This window comes from Chiloscyllium punctatum, chromosome 26 (genome assembly GCF_047496795.1).
Source record: "Chiloscyllium punctatum isolate Juve2018m chromosome 26, sChiPun1.3, whole genome shotgun sequence".
Classification (NCBI taxonomy): domain Eukaryota; kingdom Metazoa; phylum Chordata; class Chondrichthyes; order Orectolobiformes; family Hemiscylliidae; genus Chiloscyllium; species Chiloscyllium punctatum.
In genome coordinates, this window is record NC_092764.1 from 62,428,456 (window position 1) to 62,448,769 (window position 20,314).

The following is a 20,314-nucleotide window of genomic DNA, read 5'->3' on the forward strand; positions in this document are numbered from 1 at the left end:
ATAGGGCCTGGCCTGCACAAATCATCCACATTTACACAAACCTTGACAGTGAGAGGGTAGATTCAGTGATGATATCACATATCTCTGCAGGCAACGTTTTATTCAATCTCTCAGCTTTCGGAGGGAGTGCATTGTCATTAAAAGCTGGGAGGTACACAATGGGGCGTTCACATCTTCCCTCTCCCTCATAGCACAATGATCTGCTGAGAGAATCTGCACAAAACACTGCTTCTCTCTGGTTAGGTGCTGCCCAACAGGATGCCCAAGTTTTTCAGGGCAATTGAGCAGTTTGACACATTGAAGTCTAACCAATGATGGAAGGCTGTAATGGAGGTCCCTCAGAATTGCTCCCAACCTGCTGCAAATCGTGAGGGACTGCATCACCCAACACTCAGATCTCATGCTGTTGTTGAAGATCTAAAACTCCATAACCTCATGAGATGGGACTGTCCTATCTCACTGACTGCTGCTTTCTCCAAAATAGCAGGAAAACCTGCAAAGTGCAGATACTGGAAGGTGGAAGCACCTGAAGAGAGCAAGCAGACAATCACATGAAGAACAAACCATTTCTTCATTAACAGACAAGTTCAAGGAGTACAGAAATTGTCTGCTCCACACATACTGACCTGGGGTGTCTTGCCTTACACCTCACCGAGAGTTACAGAATGAAAGGAACTTGAAAACCCAGCACATTCATCCTGGAAGCAGGTTTCAGTTATTTCCTTGTGCTTGATGAAACATAGCTCTATCATGCTTCCTTGGGCACCTCTCCTTGTCAATGTCCTGATCCTCATCTTCCTCCTCAGAAACTTCCTCAATGAAGTAGCACACCCTTTCTGGTTAGACTCTAAGTCGTGACAGGAGCAGTCCAGGCAGCAAAGCCTCACAGGAACGCAGGAGCCAAGATGGCCATTCAGCCCATTGAAACTGCCCTGCCCTTCAGTATGATCAGAGCTGATTGAACATTTCAAAAGTCCTTTACTCACCCTATCCCCATATTAGTGACCACCAGAAATGTATCAATCTCTCCCTGAAACATACTCAAATCTGGATTCTCCACATCCTTCTGCGGAGAATTCTTTGGAAGTCTGAGAGTTCCAAAGGTTCACAACCCTCTGAGTAAAAACAATTCTCCTCATTCGCACCGAAGTGGCATCCCCCTTATTTTTCAATTGTTCCTGGTTCTAGACCCCCCCCACTAGGGGTAACGTTACACCCACATCATCCCTTTAACTATTGTGCATTTTTCAGTGAAATCATTTCTTATTCCTTGAAACTCTAGAGAATAAAGACCAATTTTTTTTCAATCTTTCTTCATTGGACAGTATTACCAACTGAAACAGGTCTATGATCAGTTCCATTATGGCCCTGGTGGAAACATGGACAGTGTCGTGTCTCTGTTCTGCCTCAGTCTGAGCCTTTTGTAAAGGTGTCATCAGTTTTTGATGGAGTTGATGAAGTGGGAACCTTTTCAGTTGCCGATGTTTACCGGCTGGTGATAGGAAACGATCAGAGCAAGATGGGTGCACTCTATAGCACCCTGTACCTGGGAGAAACCAGCTCTAGGGGAGAATCCCACTGTTCAGGCTGCTTGACTGAGCCAGCACATACATCATTTGTAGATGTATGAGATTCATATGTGTCCCTGTCTGCAAAGTAACTGGCAGAAGCAAGCAGCTCATTAGCATCCCTGAGCTCGAAAGTGAAGTCTGAAGGGGGTGACGAGGTGTGTGTTTTGTCTAGAAGCAGCCATGATGATGTGCTGAGGCTGGGTGTTTGGTGATGCCCACTTGCATGGATCAAGGGTGGAAGAGGACAGTGTCCATGGAGCATGTGGTGAACTGATGGAAAGATGGAGTTGTCCAAAGGCATGGAGAAGGAGGCAATAAGCTGCAGTTGCCAGGTAACCGCAGTGACATCCATGTAGTTTAGTTTGAATTGGTGTCATCTAGTTTCTCAGGGACAGGGAGGAGAACTGGAAGCTGCATACAGTGATGGGATTGGGGCTGATAATGAGATGCAACTTCATGGAAATGAAATGGTGACCGCTCATGTGCAAGATTCAGAATTTGCTGTGTGAACTGTTGGGAAAACTGGAAATGCTATTCCCAACATTGAGGACCTGATTTTTCCATTCTCTCTGTATTTTCCCAATTTTCTTACCATTTCCCATGCCACTCAAGGGAGCAGAAATTTCCACCCAAAAGGACACTCTCCTCAAGTCAAACTGAGAGATGCTGAGAGCGGGAGTGAAATCCAAAAGCTGATGTTTCTTTTGAAACAAGATGTAACACAGGAACAACATTGCACTGATTGCTGGAAATGGACCCATAAACCAGAGGCAATAGAAGAGCAGCATGTTCTCCCAGAACCTTCTAGAATAGAGAATGTACCTCAGGATAGATAAGGTAATATTTCCTTGAACTCCATTGAACTTAGCCAGATTACAGGAGGTTACAGAGGTTTTATCTCTCAGTGAGAAGTATTCCCTTTCCTCTCCAACAAAACAAAGGAACAAATTCATCTTTTGAGAGACACTGAGACAGTGTCATTGATGAGTGTCTTGTTGCAGCTCCTGATCATGTTGGTCTTATCCAAACTCTCCACAATTACTGAGGCCAAACCCAAGCAGCCTATTGCTGATAATGACAGTGAAAGGAAAAGCTGATCAAGTGGTGAACCAATTTTGTGCTGAAATGGTGAATTTGCTGAAGAAAATACAAACTGGTGAGAGCACTTCAGCAGCGATCACTGGAACTAAAGTACTTGAGCGAGAACTTACAATGTCTCAATGATAAACACGTGGAAGCAAATTCAACAAAGATTGATCTTCACTTTAAAACTCAAATGTCAAAAACCTCTCTGAGATCGTGTGACAAATACGGTGAATAGGAGAAGGAATTGCTGATGGCTCAGAATAGTTGGCTGAGTGCAGAATTAAAAACCAGGGCAGATGGATTACTGATGCTTTGACATGAAAAGAACAATTAAAGTTCGAAATGCTGATGCAAACTGGGAAACACAAATGATGAGATATTCAATGTGAAAGACAATATCCAGACTTTACAACAGGCAAAGAGATTTTTAAGGAACAGATTTAGGACCAATTAGTAACCTATGGAGGAAAAGTTTTGAAATGAACGGAATTGCCATGTAAACTGGTCAAACTTGTGTCTGGGATTTACAGATAACTCTGAAACAAAGATAACTGCACTGACCAGAGGAGGTGAATGAAAAAAAATCAATAAATTTGAGAATGAATTGGGAGATAAGAGAGAAAACAAATGTTTGAAGGAAATTAAGTGGCAGATAACATTCACACTAACTGTCAGACAATAATCATCTCCAACAAGAGAGAATCGAACATTCAAGCCATTACTATTGTTGACTTCCCCCCTCCCCCCCCGGAACCTTATAACATCATGGTCTTACCCCTGACCAGAAATGGGACTGATCAGCTATATCAGTCCTGTGGCTGTGAGAGCAGGTCAGTGGCTCGGTATTCTGCTGTGAGTGACTCACCTCTGCACTCGTAAGCCTGTCTACAAGGCACACCTCAGCATTCTGATGGGATACTCTCCACTTGTCCTTACTATGGTTCCAGCTGATGACGGGACTGGACAGGTCAGATCTTAAAATGAAATCGACCTTGATAGATTGCATAGATCATACTTCTATTTACTTAGATGTGGGGATTATGTATCAAATCTGACAGTGAGGAAGGCAAATGCAATGTTAGCATTCACTTAGAGAGGACAAGATTACGAGAGCAGAAATGTCCTGCTGAGGCCACAAGACAGGGGTAGAATGAGGCCATTCAGCCCATTGAATCAGCTCTAGCATTCAATCATGGCTGGCCTGTTCCTCAACCACATTCTCCTGCCTGCTCCCCATAACCCTTACTCCCTTACTGATCAAGAACCTGTCCATCTCTATCTTAAAGACACTTGGACAATGAGATCCACAGCTTCAGCACCCTCTGGCAGCAGAAATTCCTCCTCATCTAAATGGTCGTCCCTTCACCCTGAGGCTGTGTCCCCAGGTCCTAATCTCCTATTGGTGGAAACAATTTCTCCATATCCATTCAATCCAGGCCTCTTAGTATCAAGTTTCAGTCAGATCCCGCCATCCGACTACATGCCATTGAGTATGTTCCCAGAGTTCCCATTTGCTCCTCATGGGACAAGCCCTTTATCCTCGGGATCATTCTTTTAAGCCTCCTCGAGACCTCCTCCAATACCCTTCCTTCGATATGGGCCCCAAAACTCAGACTCAGCAACACATTTCTGTTATTATATTCGAGCTGTCTTAAACTTATTGTCAATAAAACATTTGCCCGTATGTTCATCTCGGGAGAATTCTGAATGAGGAACAACATTCTAGAAGCTTGGCAGTTCGCAGGATAAAGGAAACCACTTGGTTGGCATCACATCCACCACCTTCAACACTCACTACGTGCAGCTCAGGCTCACAGTGGTAGCAGTAAGTACCATTTATTGGATTAACTCACCAAAACTCCTTGAAAAGCACCTTTCAAACCTGCTACATTCATCATCAAGAAGGATGATGCCAGAAGATTAATGAAATCAGCACCGTCTGCAAGTTACCCTTCAAGCCACACACCATCTGATCTGGTCATAAATCACCATTAGTTCACAGCCACTGAGTAAAACTCCCAGAACTCCCCTCCTGTCAGCATTGTGGGGATAAACATTATGGAGGTTCAAGTAGGCAGCACACAACCAACTTCTCCAGAGCAATTAGGGACAGGGAACTATCGTTGGCCCATCCAGCAACACCTGCATCCTGGGAGAGAATGAAAAAACATGACTGATTTCCCTGGTTTGTCTGCACTAGCGGGAGCTCAGACACTGCAGCAGAGTTGGGAGGCCCATTGAAAATCCATGTATGGGCACTGATATCAAAGTCAGAACGGGATTTCAAGCAGGAGGTTCATCTGAACTGAGAGGCTGAAATATTGTTACATTGCTGGTTTTTAAACAGATTAAAAGTAAACATAGAGACTGGGGTGGGAGAGCTACAGAATATTTTGCAGAGGCATGTTCAAGACTTGGGCAGAGCTGTATTGAACTGCAGTAAGAATGTGATAACAGTCTCACTTTCCAGGCCAATTGAACCTTATATTGGAGTTTATTTACAGTGTGGAGATGAGCACGATTCATACCTTCGATTCCAGTGTTAGTACAAAGAAGAAACCCAGACGGTCACATCTGCAAGTGATTGTATCCACTCTGTTCCCCAGTCTGCTCATGGGGGTGTTACATCCATTCTGATTGAAGGAGCCTGTATTGGAGAATTATTAATCATGAGAATCATTCCCTCATTTACACATTCCAGTATTGAGTGATGTCGGCATTTTAAAACAATCTTCACTTACCATTTCCACCAGAGTCCCAGGCGCTGCATGGTGTAGAATCGAACTAAAATGGAAAAGATAAACCAGAACATTACCTTCACCAACAATAACACAGTTGAAGCAGCTGGGTCGATACAAACACATTGAGACATTTCTCTCTCGCCTGTCTAACAGGGTAAGGCAGGGAAGGAGGAGGAAATGTGATGCCAACTGGGAAATTGTTGGGTTAAATTTTCCGGATCCTGGGTATGACCTCAGTGTTCCCACCAAAGCAACTTTACACAAAGCAGATTCCTAATTGGTCACCTCCCCATTCACCATCTTTAACTTTACCAGGAAGTACAGGGGGAGGGTCTGAAGCAGTGTCCAGACAGCAGCCTCATTGGGAGAGGAGAACGCTGCTGGACATGGGAGAGACCGAGCAGACACCTTCAAATCGGGGCACTCACAAATGTCCCTCTCTTCAGTGGTGAGAACGATACAAAGTCCTGTGAGGAACCTCATGTTGGACAGTGATCCCTCTGAAAGACTGTCTGCACTACTCCAGGACCACTGTGAGCATTGCAGCTCCCTGAAGCTGTCAGTTATATCAGTTACCCATGGTCCACTGCCCTCCCAGTGAGAGAGCCCTCCACCATGTTACTCAACTCCTGACAGAGCAGGGGCCTGTGTAACACCAGCAGCATTGCAGCACTGGAGGATCATGGTCCCTGATTGGGGCCATATTTGGCCTCACTGCCTGGCCATCTCTGTGGAGGTTGCTGCTGAGTCCTGTGATAGCTCCAGTCCCTTATCATGAGAAACTCAACCCTGGACAGAGTTAAGGAATACCCACTCAAGCCACTGTCCCCATAACCACGCCCACTCAAGTTACTGTCTCCACCCCCACCTTGAATTCCAGCCCCACTCCAGGCCCTAGCTCCCATCCATGCTGTGTCTTCACCATTCCCCCAGACCTCCCCCTCACTGACGATGAACGTTTTGTCCTCAATATTGGCCTCACTTTTATTCCTCTACACTCCCAGATTAATGAGTTCGACACACGCTGTGGCCTTGAACGTTTCATCCACCACCTCCTCCTCTGGGCCTACTTTTACAACCAAGACTCCTGCCCACCCACCGAGGATCCCTTCTCCCACCTCCAAGACACCCCATCCACCTCGACACCCCATGCTGGCCTGTTACCCGCCCTTGATCTCTTCATTTCAAACTGCTGCCAGAACATCAACCGGCTCAACTTGTTCACCCCTCTCACCCACTCCAACCTCCCACCCTCACAATGCACAGCCCTCCACTCCCTCCGCTCCAACCCCAACCTCACCATCAATCCAGTGGACAAAGAGGGTGCAGTGGTGGTTTGGTGCACTGACCTCTACACCGCTGAAGCCAGACTCAAAGTCACATCCTCCTACCGCACCCTCGACCATGACTTAACCGCCCCCCCCCCATCACCAAACCAACATCTCCCAGACCATACACAATCTCATCACTTCAGGGGATCTCCCACCCACCTTCCAACCTCATTGTCGAGGAACCCCGCACTGCCCAATTCTACCTCCTACCCAAGATCCACAAGCCTGACTACCCCAGCCCACCCACTGTCTCAGCCTGCTCCTGCCCCACTGAACCCATCCCCACCTCCCTCAATCCTGTGCTGTCCTCCCTGGTCCAGGAACTCCCCACATTTGTTCGGGACACCACCCATGCCTCCACCTCCTCTAAGACTTCTGTTTCCCCGGCTCCCAATGCCTCATTTTCACCATGGACATCCAGACCCTCTACACCTCTATCCGCCATGACCAGGGCCTCCAAGCCCTCTGTTTCTTCCTCTCCCAGCATCCCCACCAGTTCCCTTCCACTGACACTCTTATTCATTTGGCTGAACTGGTCCTCATCCTCAACAATTTCTCCATCGAATCCTCCCACTTCCTCCAGACAAAACAGGTAGCCATGGGCACACACATGGGCCCCTGCTCTGCCTATCGCTTTGCTGGCTACGTAGAACAGTCCATCTTCCGAAGATCCACCGGCAGCACGAGGAAGTCAAACAGTTCATCAACTTCACCAACACATTCCACCCCAACCTAAAATTCACCTGGACCATCTGTGACACTTCCCTCCTCTTCCTAGACTTCATCATCTCCATCCATGAGGACCGACACAACACTGACATTTTTTGCAAACTCTCCAACTCCTGCAGCTACCTGGATTACACTTCCTCCCACCCTACCTCCTGCAAAAATGCTATCCCATTTTCTAAATTCCTCCACCTCCTGTGCATCTGCTCCCAGGAGGACCAGTTCCACCACAGAACACACCAGATGGTTTCCATCTTTCAGGACCGAAATTTCCCCTCCACCACATCTCATCCACGTCCCGAACTTCCAGCCTCAAACCCCACCCTTCCAACCACAACAAGGACAGAACCTCCCTGGTCCTCACCTTCCACTCCACCAACCTCTGGATACATCACGTCATCTTCCGCCATTTCCACCACCTACAAATGGACCCCACCAGCAGGGATACATCCCCGTCCCTATCCCATCTGCTTTCCACAAAGACAGTTCCCTCCACCACTACCTGGTCAGGTCCATGCCCCCTAACAAGCCACCCTCCTGTCCTGGCACCTTCCCCTGCCACCACAGGAATTACAAAACCTGCGCCCACACCTCCCCCCCCCTCACCTCTGTCCACATCCATCAAAGTTTCACATGCACTTCCACACACGTCATTTATTGTGTCCGTGGCTCCTGATGCGGTCTCCTCTACACTGGGGAAATTGGACGCCTTCTACAGAGTGCTTTAGGGAACATCCCTGGGACACCCACACCAACCAACCCCCCCCACCCCATGGCTGAACATTTCAACTTCCCCTCCCACTTTGTCGAGGACATGACGTTCTGGGCCTCCTCCATCGCCACTCCCTTTCCACCCGACGCCTGGAGGAAGAACGCCTCATCTTCCACCTCAGGACCCTTCAACCCCAAGGGCATCAATGTGGACTTCACCAGTTTCCTCATTTCCCCCCCCTCCACTTTACCCCAGTTCCAACCTTCCAGCTCAGCACCAACCTCATGACTTCTCCCATCTGTCAATCTTCCTTCCCACCTATCTGTCCACCCTCCTCTCTGACCTATCACCTTCACCTTTACCTCCACCTCCATCCACATATTGCACTCTCAGCTACCTTTTCCCCAGCCCCATGCCCCTCCCATTTATCTCTCCACCTCCTGAGGCTCCCAGCCTCATTCCTGATGGAGGGTTCTGGCCCAAAACGTCGATTCTCCTGCTCCTCGGATGCTGCCTGACCTGCCGTGCATTTCCAGCAACACATTCTCAACTCTGATCTCCAGCATCTGCAGGCCTCACTGTCTCCTCACGGAGTGACCTGTCAGGGTTTCTGGCTGTTTTACCAGGCCATTCACCTCCAAACCTGTCTCCCATGCAGCCCATGCTGAGTGCCTTCCAGAACTTGTGGAGGTCATTTTACTGAAACAGGGATTAGTGCTAATGAAGGAAAGATGACAGCTAAAACCATCATAGTCTGGGAGAGATTTAATTGAAGACTTACCTCAATTCTCTGAGGACAGGCAGGACATGGCTGTTACTGTCAGGGAATTGAGGTGAGATTGTGTCGCTCTGTTTGAGGTGATGCTCCATGAACAGGTTTCACTCCCAGAGTCTCTCAGGCTGTAAAGGGGATGGTTTTTGGGTGTTTTAGATGGCCAATGGGGCAGCACCTGTTTACACCGAGTCCCTGTCCTTCTCCTGCTGATCTGAAACTGTGGCCATGGGGGGCTGTGGGTCTATTGATGTAAATGAGGGAAAGGTCCCATTGAATTTCTTTCTGCTGTTTATGGTCCTTCGAATTCCAGGAGCAGCAATTACTGTTTTATCTGCTGCTGCATTGTTTGGAACTTTGGAGAAAAAAAGTCAAAAGAGCAGAAGTTTTAAAAGGGAGAGGTACAGACAAAGGAAGCACAAGGTGAGGTCAGTGCAGGAGAAGGAGAGAGAGAGAGAGACAGACCCACATTGCTAACTGACCCAGCAGTGAACCTGTACAGTTACAGCCTTTGCTGTTTGAATTCATGTATCACTGGACATCGGAGTGCGTCTGGGAAAATTCACAAACAGTGAAATTCACACCTGATCTTGGAGGAAACAGAGAAGTGAATATTTTCGGTATGGCCTTACAGTAAGTCTGCAATAGTGAGTAGAGTGGTTTATTTCTTGATTATATGTTATATTGAGATCTATCTCTTGATTAAACTTAAAAATATAAGCCCTAAGTATTAATTTAACCTGGAGCAGTGTTTTGTAGAGGAATAAGACAGAGCTCTTTTCTACATCTATGGATTGAAAGAAGCAAAAATAGCCTTTAGTAGAGTGATATGCTCTTCTTGTCAGATGTGGGAGTTGAGGGAGAGTTTACATGTAAGTGAGGATTATACTGGAGTAAATGCCATTAGTTGCAAATCCTCTCAGATTGAATGGATCAACTGAAGCGACAGTTAGAGGAAATGAGGAATTTACAAGAGCAAGGGGATGTGATGGATTGCAGTCATAGGAAGGGAGAAAAGCCACAGATGCAGTCAACTGGCTAAAAGGTAGAAGACAGAGGGTGGTGGTGGAGGGTTGATTTTCGGACTGGAGGCCTGTGACCAGTGGAGTGCCACAAGGATCGGTGCTGGGTCCTCTACTTTTTGTCCTTTACATAAATGATTTGGATGCAAGCATAAGAGGTACAGTTAGTAAGTTTGCATTTGACACCAAAATTGGAGGTGCAGTGGACAGCGAGGAGGGTTACCTCAGATTACAACAGGATCTGGACCAGATGGGCCAATGGGCTGAGAAGTGGCAGATGGAGTTTAATTCAGATAAATGCGAGGTGCTGCATTTTGGGAAAGCAAATCTTAACAGGACTTATACACTTAATGGTAAGGTCCTAGGGAGTGTTGCTGAACAAAGAGACCTTGGAGTGCAGGTCCATTGCTCCTTGAAAGTGGAGGTAGATAGGATAGTGAAGAAAGTGTTTGGTATGCTTTCCTTTATTGGTCAGAGTATTGAGTGCAGGAGTTAGGAGGTTATGTTGCAGCTGTACAGGACATTGGTCAGGCCACTGTTGGAATATTGCATGCAATTCTGGTCTCCTTCCTATCAGAAAGATATTGTGAAACATGAAAGGGTTCAGAAAAGATTGACAAGGATGTTGCCAGGGTTGGAGGATCTGAGCTACAGGGAGAGGCTGAACAGGCTGGGGCTGTTTTCCCTGGAACGTCGGAGGCTGAGGGTTGACCTTATAGACGTTTACAAAATTATGAGGGGCGTGGATAGGATAAATAGACAAAGACTTTTCCCTGGGGTGGGGGAGTCCAGAACTAGAGGGCATAGGTTTAAGGTGAGAGGGGAAAGATATAAAGGAGACCTAAGGGGCAATGTTTTCACGCAGAGGGTGGTGCGTGTATGGAATGAGCTGCCAGAGGATATGGTGGAGGCTGGTACAATTGCAACATTTAAGAAGCATTTGAATGGGTATATGAATAGGAAGGGTCTGGAGGGATATGGGCCGGATGCTGGCAGGTGGAACTAGATTGGATTGGGATATCTGGTCGGCATGGACGGGTTGGACTGAAGGGTCTGTTTCCGTGCTGTACATCTCTATGACTTTATGACTGCATGACATAGATGGGTTAACTCCAGGAAAACGAAGAGAGGTAGGCAGGTAGTGCAGGAGTCTTCTGTGGCGATCCCCATTTCTAACAAGTATGCTCTTTTGGAAAATGTAGGGGGTGATGGATTCACAGGGGAATGTCACACGAACAGCCAAGTTTACGGTATCAAGACAGGCTCGAATTTAATGTGGGGAACGTCAGGTTCCAAGTGTTCGATTGTGTTATGGGACTCTCTAGTCAGAGGCACAGACAAATGTTTCTGCAGCTAGCAGCAAAAAATCCAAATGGTGTGTTGCCTCTCTGGTGCCAAGATCAAAGGTGTCTCAGAGAGGGTGCAGAGTGTTCTCAAAGGGGAGGGGGCAAGCAGGAGGTCATTATACACATTGGAACCAATGACATTGGAAGGGAAAAGGTTGAGACTCTGAAGGGAGATTACAAAGAGTTAGGCAGGAAGTTAAAAAGGAGGACCTTGAGAGTAGTAATATCTGCTACCAGTGAGTGAGGGCAGGAACAGGAGGATAGAGCAGATGAATACATGACTGAGGAGCTGGTGTATGGGAGATGGATTCACATTTTTGGATCTTGGGAATCTCTTTTGGGGTAGAAGTGGCCTGTACAAGAAGGACGGATTGCACCTAAATTGGAAGGGGACTAATATACTGGCTGGGAAATTTGCTTGAGCTGCTCTGGGGGATTTAAAATAGTAAGGTTGGGTGAGGAGGGGAGGTGGTAGTGGTTGGGGGGGAAGGGTGGTGGTGGGGGAAGGGTGTGGGGGGGGTGGGGAGTGGGTGTGGTGGTGGGGGGAGGGGGTGATAGTGAGATTAGATTAGATTAGATTAGATTGCATGACTTTACAGTGTGGAAACAGGCCCTTCGGCCCAACAAGTCCACACCGACCTGCCGCAGCGCAACCCACCCATTCCCCTACATTTACCCCTTACCTAACACTACGGGAAATTTAGCATGGCCAATTCACCTGACCGGCACATCTTTGGACTGTGGGAGGAAACCGGAGCACCCGGAGGAAACCCACGCAAACACAGGGAGAACGTGCAAACTCCGCACAGTCAGTTGCCTGAGGCGGGAATTGAACCCGGCTAACCACTGTGCCACCGTGCCGCCCCCAAGAGGAAAGAGATCAATCTGAGACTGGTACAGTTGAGAACAGAAGCGAGTCAAACAGTCAGGGCAGGGAATTACAGAAACATAGCTCAGGGATGGGCAGGACTGGCAGCTTAATGTTTCAGGATACAAATGCGAGAGGAAGGATAGAAAGGGAGGCAAGTGAGGAGGGCAAGTGGCATTTTTTCATAAGGGATAGCATCACAGCTGTACTGAGGGAGGATATTCCTGGAAATACATCCAGGGAAGTTATTTGGGTGGAACTGAGAAATAAGAGAGGGATGATCATCTGCTTGGGATGTATTATAGACCCCCCCAATACTCAGAGGGAAATTGAGAAACAAATACGTAAGGAGATCTGAGTTATCTGTAGGAATAATAGGGTGGTGATGGTTGGAGATTTTAACTTTCCAAACAGAGACTGGGACTGCCACAGTGTTAAAGGTTTAGATGGAGAGGTGTTTATTAAGTGTGTCCAAGAAAATTTTCTGATTCAGTATGTGGATTTACCGACCAGAAAAGGTGCAAAACATGACATACTCTTGGGAAATAAGGCAGGGCAGGTGACTGAGGTGTCAGTGGGGGAGCACTTTGGGGCCAGCGAACATAATTCCATTTGTTCTAAAATTATGATGTAAAAAGATATAATCGATCTAAAAGTTGAAGTTCTAAATTGGAGAAAGGCCAATTTTGATGGTATTTGGCAAGAACTTTCCAAAGCTGATGGGGGTGAGGGGAACATGCAGATGTTTGCAGGATGGCTGGAAAATGGGAAGTTGTCAGAAATGAGGTAATGAGAATCCAGAGAAAGTATATTCCTGTCAGGGTGAAAGGGAAGGCTCTAGGTACAGGGAATGCTGGATGACTAAAGAAATTGAGGGCTTGGTTAAGAGAAAGAAGGAAGCATATGTCAGGTACAGACAGGATAGATCGATTGAATCCTTAGAAGAGTATAAAGGAAGGAGGAGTATACTGAAGAAGGATAACAGGAGGGCAAAATTTGTGGGCGGCACGGTGGCACAATGATTAGCACTGCTGCCTCACAGCGCCAGAGACCCGGGTCAATTCCCGCCTCAGGCGACTGACTGTGTAGAGTTTGCACGTTCTCCCCGTGTCTGCATGGGTTTCCTCTGGGTGCTCCGGTTTCCTCCCACAGTCCAAAGATGAGCAGGTCAGGTGAATTGGCCATGCTAAATTGCCCATAGTGTTAGGTAAGTGGTAAATGTCGGTGTATGGGTGTGTTGCGCTTCGGCGGGGCGGTGTGGACTTGTTGGGCCGAAGGGCCTGTTTCCACACTGTAAGTAATCTAATCTAAAAATGGGGACATGAGATAGCTTTGGCAAACAGAGTTAAGGAGGATCCAAAGGGTTTTTACAAATACGTAAAGGACAAAAGGGTAACTAGGGAGAGAAAAGGGCCCCTCAAAGGTCAGCAAGGAGGCCTTTGTGTGGAGCCACAGAAAATGGGGCAGATACTATTTTGTATCAGTATTTGCTGTGGAAAAGGACATAGAAGATATAGAATATAGGGACATAGATGGTGACATCTTGCAAAATGTCCATATTACAGAGGAGGAAGTGCTGGATGTATTGAAACATATAAAAGTGGATAAATCCCCAGGACCTGATCAGGTGTACCCGAGAACTCTGTGGGAAGCTAAGGAAGTGATAACTGGGCCTCTTACTGAGATATTTGTGCCATCAATAGTCACAGGTGAGGTGCCAGAAAATTGGAAGTTGGCTAATGTGGTGCCACTGTTTAAGAAGGGTGGTAAGGACAAGCCAGGGGACTATAGATCAGTGAGCCTGATGTCGGTGGTGGACAGGTTGTTGGAGGGGATCCTGAGGGACAGGATGTACATGTATTTGGAAATGCAAGGACTGATTAGGGATAGTCAACAAGGCTTTATGCGTGGGAAATTATGGCTCACAAATTTGATTGAGTTTTTTGAGGTAATAACAAAGAGGATTGATGAGGGCAGAGTAGTAGATGTGATCTATATGGATTTCAGTAAGGTGTTCAACAAGGTTCCCCATGGGAGACTAGTTAGCAAGGTTAGATCTCATGGAATACAGGGAGAATTAGCCATTTGGATACAGAACTGGCTCAAAAGTAGAAGACAGAGGGTGGTGGTGGTGGTTGTTTTTCAGACTTGAGGCCTGTGACCAGTGGAGTGCCACAAGAATCAGTGGCACTCCACTCTACTACTTTTCGTCATTTACATAAATGATTTGGATGTGAGTGTAAGAGGTACAGTTAGTAAGTTTGTTGATGACACCAAAATTGGTGTGTAGTGGACAGCGAAGAAAGTTACGTCAGATCACAACGGGATCTTGATCAGATAGGCCAAAGGGCTGAGGAGGGGCAGATGGATAATTTAGATAAATGTGAGATGCTACATGTTGAGAAAGCAATTCTTAGCAGGAGTTATACACTTAATGGTAATGTCCTAGAGAGTGTTGCTGAACAAACAGACCTTGAAGAGTAGTTTAGCTCCTTGAAAGTAGAGTCGCAGGGAGATAGGATAGTGAAGAAGGTGTTTGGTATGCTTTCCTTTATTGGTCAGAGTATTGAGTACAGGAGTTAGGAGGTCATGTTGTGGCTGTCCAGGACATTGATAAGGCCACTGTTGGAATATTGCATGCAATTCTGGTCTCCTTCCTATCAGAAAGATGTTCTGAAACTTGAAAGGGTTCAGAAAGGATTTACAAGGATGTTGCCAGGGTTGGAGGGAGAGGTTGAATAGGATGGGGCTGTTTTCCTTGGAGTGTCGGAGGCTGAGGGGTGACCTTATAGAGGTTTATAAAATCAGGTGGGCCATGGATAGGATAAATAGACAGGTCTCTTCACTGGGGTGGTGGAGCCCAGAACTAGAGGGCATAGGTTTAGGGTAAGAGAGGAAAGATAGAGACCTAAGGGGCAACTTTTTCACGCAGACGTGTATGGAATGAGCTGCCAGAGCAAATGGTAGAGGTTAGTACAACTGCAACATTTAAGAGGCATCTGGATGTGTATATGAATAGAAAGGATTTGGAGGGAGATGGGCCGGTGCTGGCAGGTGGGTCTGGATGGTGTTGGGATGTCTGGTTGGCATGGATAGGTTGGATGAAGGGTCTGTTTCTGTGCTGTACATCACTATGATTCTATGACTGTAAGTGACCAAACCAGACTGTGGCCATTTTTAATGATTTTTTTCCATAATCTCCATAAACCTGAATAAACCGGGTCACCTGACCTGAGGGGAACCACCTGTTTTACCAGGAATGTTGTGGGGGGTCCACCTGTAACAGAGAAATCCCTCTGACCATGGGGTTTTGGATGGGGTCAGGGTCATATCCATGGGGTGGACAATCATTCTGTCCTGTCCCAGACCCTCCTTTCTCAACTCTCCAGAGGAATTTCAGGACACAAGTGATGGGAAATATCTCACAAGGCCCAGCGATCCTCATTTGTACAGCATCATAACATTCCACACCCTCATCATGATCACAGCTTCTGATGGACATTAAAGAGACAAGGAGATCACCTCCGAATCCTCCAAACCTGCCCAGACAGGGCTCCATTCACAGCCTGAGGACTATAGAATTTCGGGGTCATTCAGTTTAACTTGTTCATCAACACTGGAGATGATCCAGACTCTGCTGCCCAATCCAGTCAGACCTGGCTGCTCACAGGCTCAGCTCGATGATAATGTGGAGGTTTATCTCACCTGGAAAGGTACATCCTGAAATGTAACTGTCAGAGGGCTGGTGAGATCATCAATCATTGAATCCCCCACTTGGATTGTAACATCGGGTGAGACAGGGTTCCTCTCCTGGCCCTGTAACAACACACAGAATGAATGATTGAAAATCTACTCACTGAGGATTTACAGAACACACAGAAACATTTCAATGATCTTCATTTCTGTGGTGAGGGTGAACAGAGGAGGCTTCCTCATTGTAACAAATGTTACCTTAGGGGCTGCAATCCCAGAAGCTCCCTTTGCTGTCAGAAATGTGTGAATGATAACTCCAGACCCTCCATGAAGCTTTCTGCCCGCCCTGCCCTAGACTGTGGGGATGGGTCATTAACACATTAAAGTACATCAGTGATGTCCACCCCAATGGGAGTTCAGAGAGACAGAGCAACCCCTTACACAGGGACAGAAACAGAAATACAGAGACACTCAGTGTTGGGGAATGAAGGGGTGTGGGCTACAAACCCTGTTCCTGATGATTCAGCCCAGTCACCCTCTGGTTTTGATTCTTGGGTGCTTATTGAGACTCACTAATGGTTCCTCCATTCCCACTGTTCACCTTGTTAAACATAACGATTCTCCCAAAATCCAGAGCTTTCAGTTGTGACTGATGCAGTGTGACTCGTCTGGGGGGATATATAGTGAACACCAGACAACTGGTATCTCTTATTCCCTGAAGGACGTGGTCTCCAACTGCACCAGCTCCTCTACAACTCATAGACAAGGGATTCTCAAGACAATGAAGATGTTCATCGGAAATAACACAAAGAACTGTGGATGCTGAAATTCTGAAATGAAAACAGAAAGTGCTGGAGAAACTCAGCAGGTCTGGCAAAACCTGTGGAGAGAAAGTAAAGTAATTGTATCTATATTTCTATTTGTCCAGTAAACCTTGTTCAGGACTGTTCTGAAAATGGGTCAATGGACTCAACTCTGCTTTCTCTCCGTAGATGCTGCCAGACCTGCTGAGTTTCTCTAGGAAGATGTTCTTCTAGCTCTACTCCACACTGTTACAGAACATCTTTACCCCATGCCAGCTTTCGAAGGGCTGCAGGCTGTGAACCCGATTTCCCCTTTCCCAGGCTCTAACCCCACCAACCAGAAACAGAGCCCTGAAACTGGGGAGAAGGAACCTCAGACTGAAAATCCCGAATCCCTACTGAAAGCACAGAAGAAGGTGATTTGGTCCATCGAATCTGTACCTGGTGTTTCAAAGAGCAATCCACTGAGGGTCCCCTCCTTTGCTCTGTCCTGGTAGACTCAGACAGCACGGACTCATCTTCTGGCAATCCTTCTCCCTCAATTAGTTATTCCATTCCATTTTAAAATTTAATCCTGAATGTGCACCCACTGCACTATCAGCCATTACATTTCACAGGCGAACTGCAGATTATATTAAACTGTTTCTCCACATATCACCTCTGCCCCTTTTTCTAAATCTGTGCTCCCTGATGAACCACCCTTCAGCTATTGGAAACAGATTCTATTTCTTTGCTCGATCAAAACCCTTCACCGTTTTAAATACCTTTATCAAGTCTCCCCTTGGCCTTCCCTTCCACAGTCTCTGTGCTGCTCTTTTCTCAGTCCATTTGACCCTTCCCTGACTCCATGCCTTTGACCTTCTGACCTCAGACCCTCCTGCTCCTGTACTCGAATCCTCTTGCTGCGAAGGCTGGTGTACCATTTACCTTCTTCCCGACCTGCTGCTCCTCCATGCTTCCTTTCAGGGACTGGTGTACAAGGACACCCAGGTCTCATTGCACCACCCCCTTCCCCAATTTATCACCATTCAGATAATGATCGGCCTGTCTGTTTTTGCTACCAAAGTGAACAATCTCACATTTATCCACTTTATACTGCGCCTGCCATGTACTTGCTCATTTACTTAACTTGTCCAAAACATACTGCAGCTTCTCTGCATCCTCCTCACAGCTCACCCTCCCACCCAGCTTTGTATCATCTGTAAACTTGGAGCTATGACACATAGTTTCCTCATCGGAATCATTCATGTCCATTGCGAATAGCTGGGGCCCAAACACTAATCCCTGCAGTACCCAACACTGCCTACCACAAAGAAAAAGACCCATTTCATCCCACCTATTGTGGATTCAGTCAGTTTAACACTTCGGCCTCCCTGGTCCCTCTTGGGAATGTCACACAAGATTAAAACTGGTGACAAGGATAAAACAGCTTTGAAATCGACTGGATCAATAAACTGACTCATCAGGGAAAAAAAGCAGAATCGTGGACCTCACTGTAGATCTCAGAGGCATTTTTATAAAATGGAGGAAAATCATCAAAAGACACTCTCGCTGCACTGAAGCAGGTACGGTCAGGAAATAAAACAAATTCACCCGAGGGAAGAGGGGAACAGGACAGAAGAAGCTCACCATGGGCCCCCCCCCCTGAAAGGACACTGTGAGGAACAACTACCCCACACTGAGGGAAATGGTTAACGCTCAGGGTGTAGTGTTGGAAAAGAAACAGGCAGCCTCAGGAATACCTTACTTTTAACAGGAACAAGTGAACCAGCGTTAAACATTTAACTCCAGGGGACCATGAGGTGAAAATACTGAGAGCTGGTACTCGCACTCACAGAGATTTTCATTGTCTTGTTCAAGCTGACAAAATTGAAGCAGATATAGTCATCCTTGTGTTCTTGAGTATTATGGGATGGGGAGAGGCTTTTAACATCCTGAGGAGTCTGGGACAGCCAGAGAAGCTGGGTTCCAAAACTTATCAAGAAATAATAGGAATCCTACAGAACTATTTTTCACCAAAATCATTGGGGATTGCTGAAAGGTTCAGAGTCCATAAAGCTAACCAGCAAGATGGTGAGTCTGTCTCCCAGTTTGTAGCAACGTCAAAGTCATTAGTAGAATGTTGTGAATTTGGAGACAACTTAAATGATGCAATCAGAGACAGACTGGTGTGTAGTTTAAGATTTGAAACAATCCAGAAGTCATTACTGACAGAAAGGAACCGAGGAACCTGGAGAGTGGCGAATGTTGTGCCCCTGTTCAAAAAAGGGAATAGGGATAACCCAGGGAATTACAGGTCAGTTAGTCTTACTTCGATGGTAGGCAAAGTAATGGAAAGGGTACTGAGGGATAGGATTTATGAGTATCTGGAAAGACACTGCTTGATTAGGGACAGCCAGCACGGATTTGTGAAGGGCAGGTCTTGCCTTACAAGTCTTATTGAATTCTTTGAGGAGGTGACCAAGCATGTGGATGAGGGTAGAGCAGTGGATGTAGTGTACATGGATTTTAGTAAGGCATTTGATAAGGTTCCCCATGGTAGGCTTATGTGGAAAGTCAGGAGGCATGGGATAGAGGGAAATTTGGCCAGTTGGATAGAAAACTGGCTAACCGGTCGAAGTCAGAGAGTGGTGGTAGATGGTAAATATTCAGCCTGGAGCCCAGTTACAAGTGGAGTTCCGCAGGGATCCGTTCTGGGTCCTCTCCTGTTTGTAATTTTTATCAATGACTTGGAAGAGGGAGTCGAAGGGTGGGTCAGTAAATTTGCAGATGATACGAAGATTGGTGGAGTTGTGGATAGTGAGGAGGGCTGCAAAGGGACTTAGATATGATGCAGAGCTGGACTGAGGAGTGGCAGATGGAGTTCAACCCTGTCAAGTGTGAGGTTGTCCATTTTAGAAGGACAAATAAGAGTGCGGAATTCAGGGTTAACGGTAGGGTTCTTAGTAAGGTGGAGGAGCAGAGGGATCTTGGGGTCTATGTTCACAGATCTTTGAAAGTTGGCACTCAGGTGGATAGAGCTTGTAAGAAGGCCTATGATGTATTAGCGTTCATTAGCAGAGGGATTGAATTCAAGAGTCGTGAAGTGATGTTGCAGCTGTACAGGACCTTGGTTAGGCCACATTTGGAGTACTGTGTGCAGTTCTGGTCGCCTCATTTTAGGAAAGATGTGGAAGCTTTGGAGAGGGTGCAGAGAAGATTTACCAGGATGTTGCCTGGAATGGAGATTAGGTCGTACGAGGATAGGTTGAGAGTTCTCGGCCTTTTCTCATTGGAACGGCGAAGGATGAGGGGTGTCTTGATAGAGGTTTATAAGATGATCAGAGGAATAGATAGAGGAGACAGTCAGAAACTTTTTCCCCGGGTACAACAGAGTGTTACAAGGGTTCATAAATTTAAGGTGAAGGGTGGAAGGTATAGGGGGGATGTCAGGGGTAGGTTCTTTACCCAGAGAGTGGTGGGGGCATGGAATGCGCTGCCTGTGGGAGTGGCAGAGTCAGAATCATTGGCAACCTTTAAGCGGCAATTGGATAGGTACATGGATGGGTGCTTAAGCTAGGACCAATGTTCGGCACAACATCGCGGGCCGAAGGGCCTGTTCTGTGCTGCATTGTTCTATGTTCTATGTAGATTTAAAGAAAGC

At 46.7% G+C, this 20,314-nt stretch overlaps 1 protein-coding gene across 1 annotated transcript in view; it reads right to left on the reverse strand.

Annotated features, from left to right (window-relative positions):
- The window catches only part of LOC140453126 (uncharacterized), a 92,696-nt gene that overhangs the window by 23,783 nt on the left and 48,599 nt on the right, over nucleotides 1–20,314 (reverse strand). The window contains exons 5-7 of the mRNA XM_072547536.1: nucleotides 15,881–15,991; nucleotides 5,399–5,441; nucleotides 5,186–5,304 (exon numbers count right to left, since the gene is read on the reverse strand). Of these exons, the coding sequence (XP_072403637.1) occupies nucleotides 5,186–5,304; nucleotides 5,399–5,441; nucleotides 15,881–15,991 (273 nt within the window). The remainder of the gene's footprint in view (nucleotides 1–5,185; nucleotides 5,305–5,398; nucleotides 5,442–15,880; nucleotides 15,992–20,314) is intronic.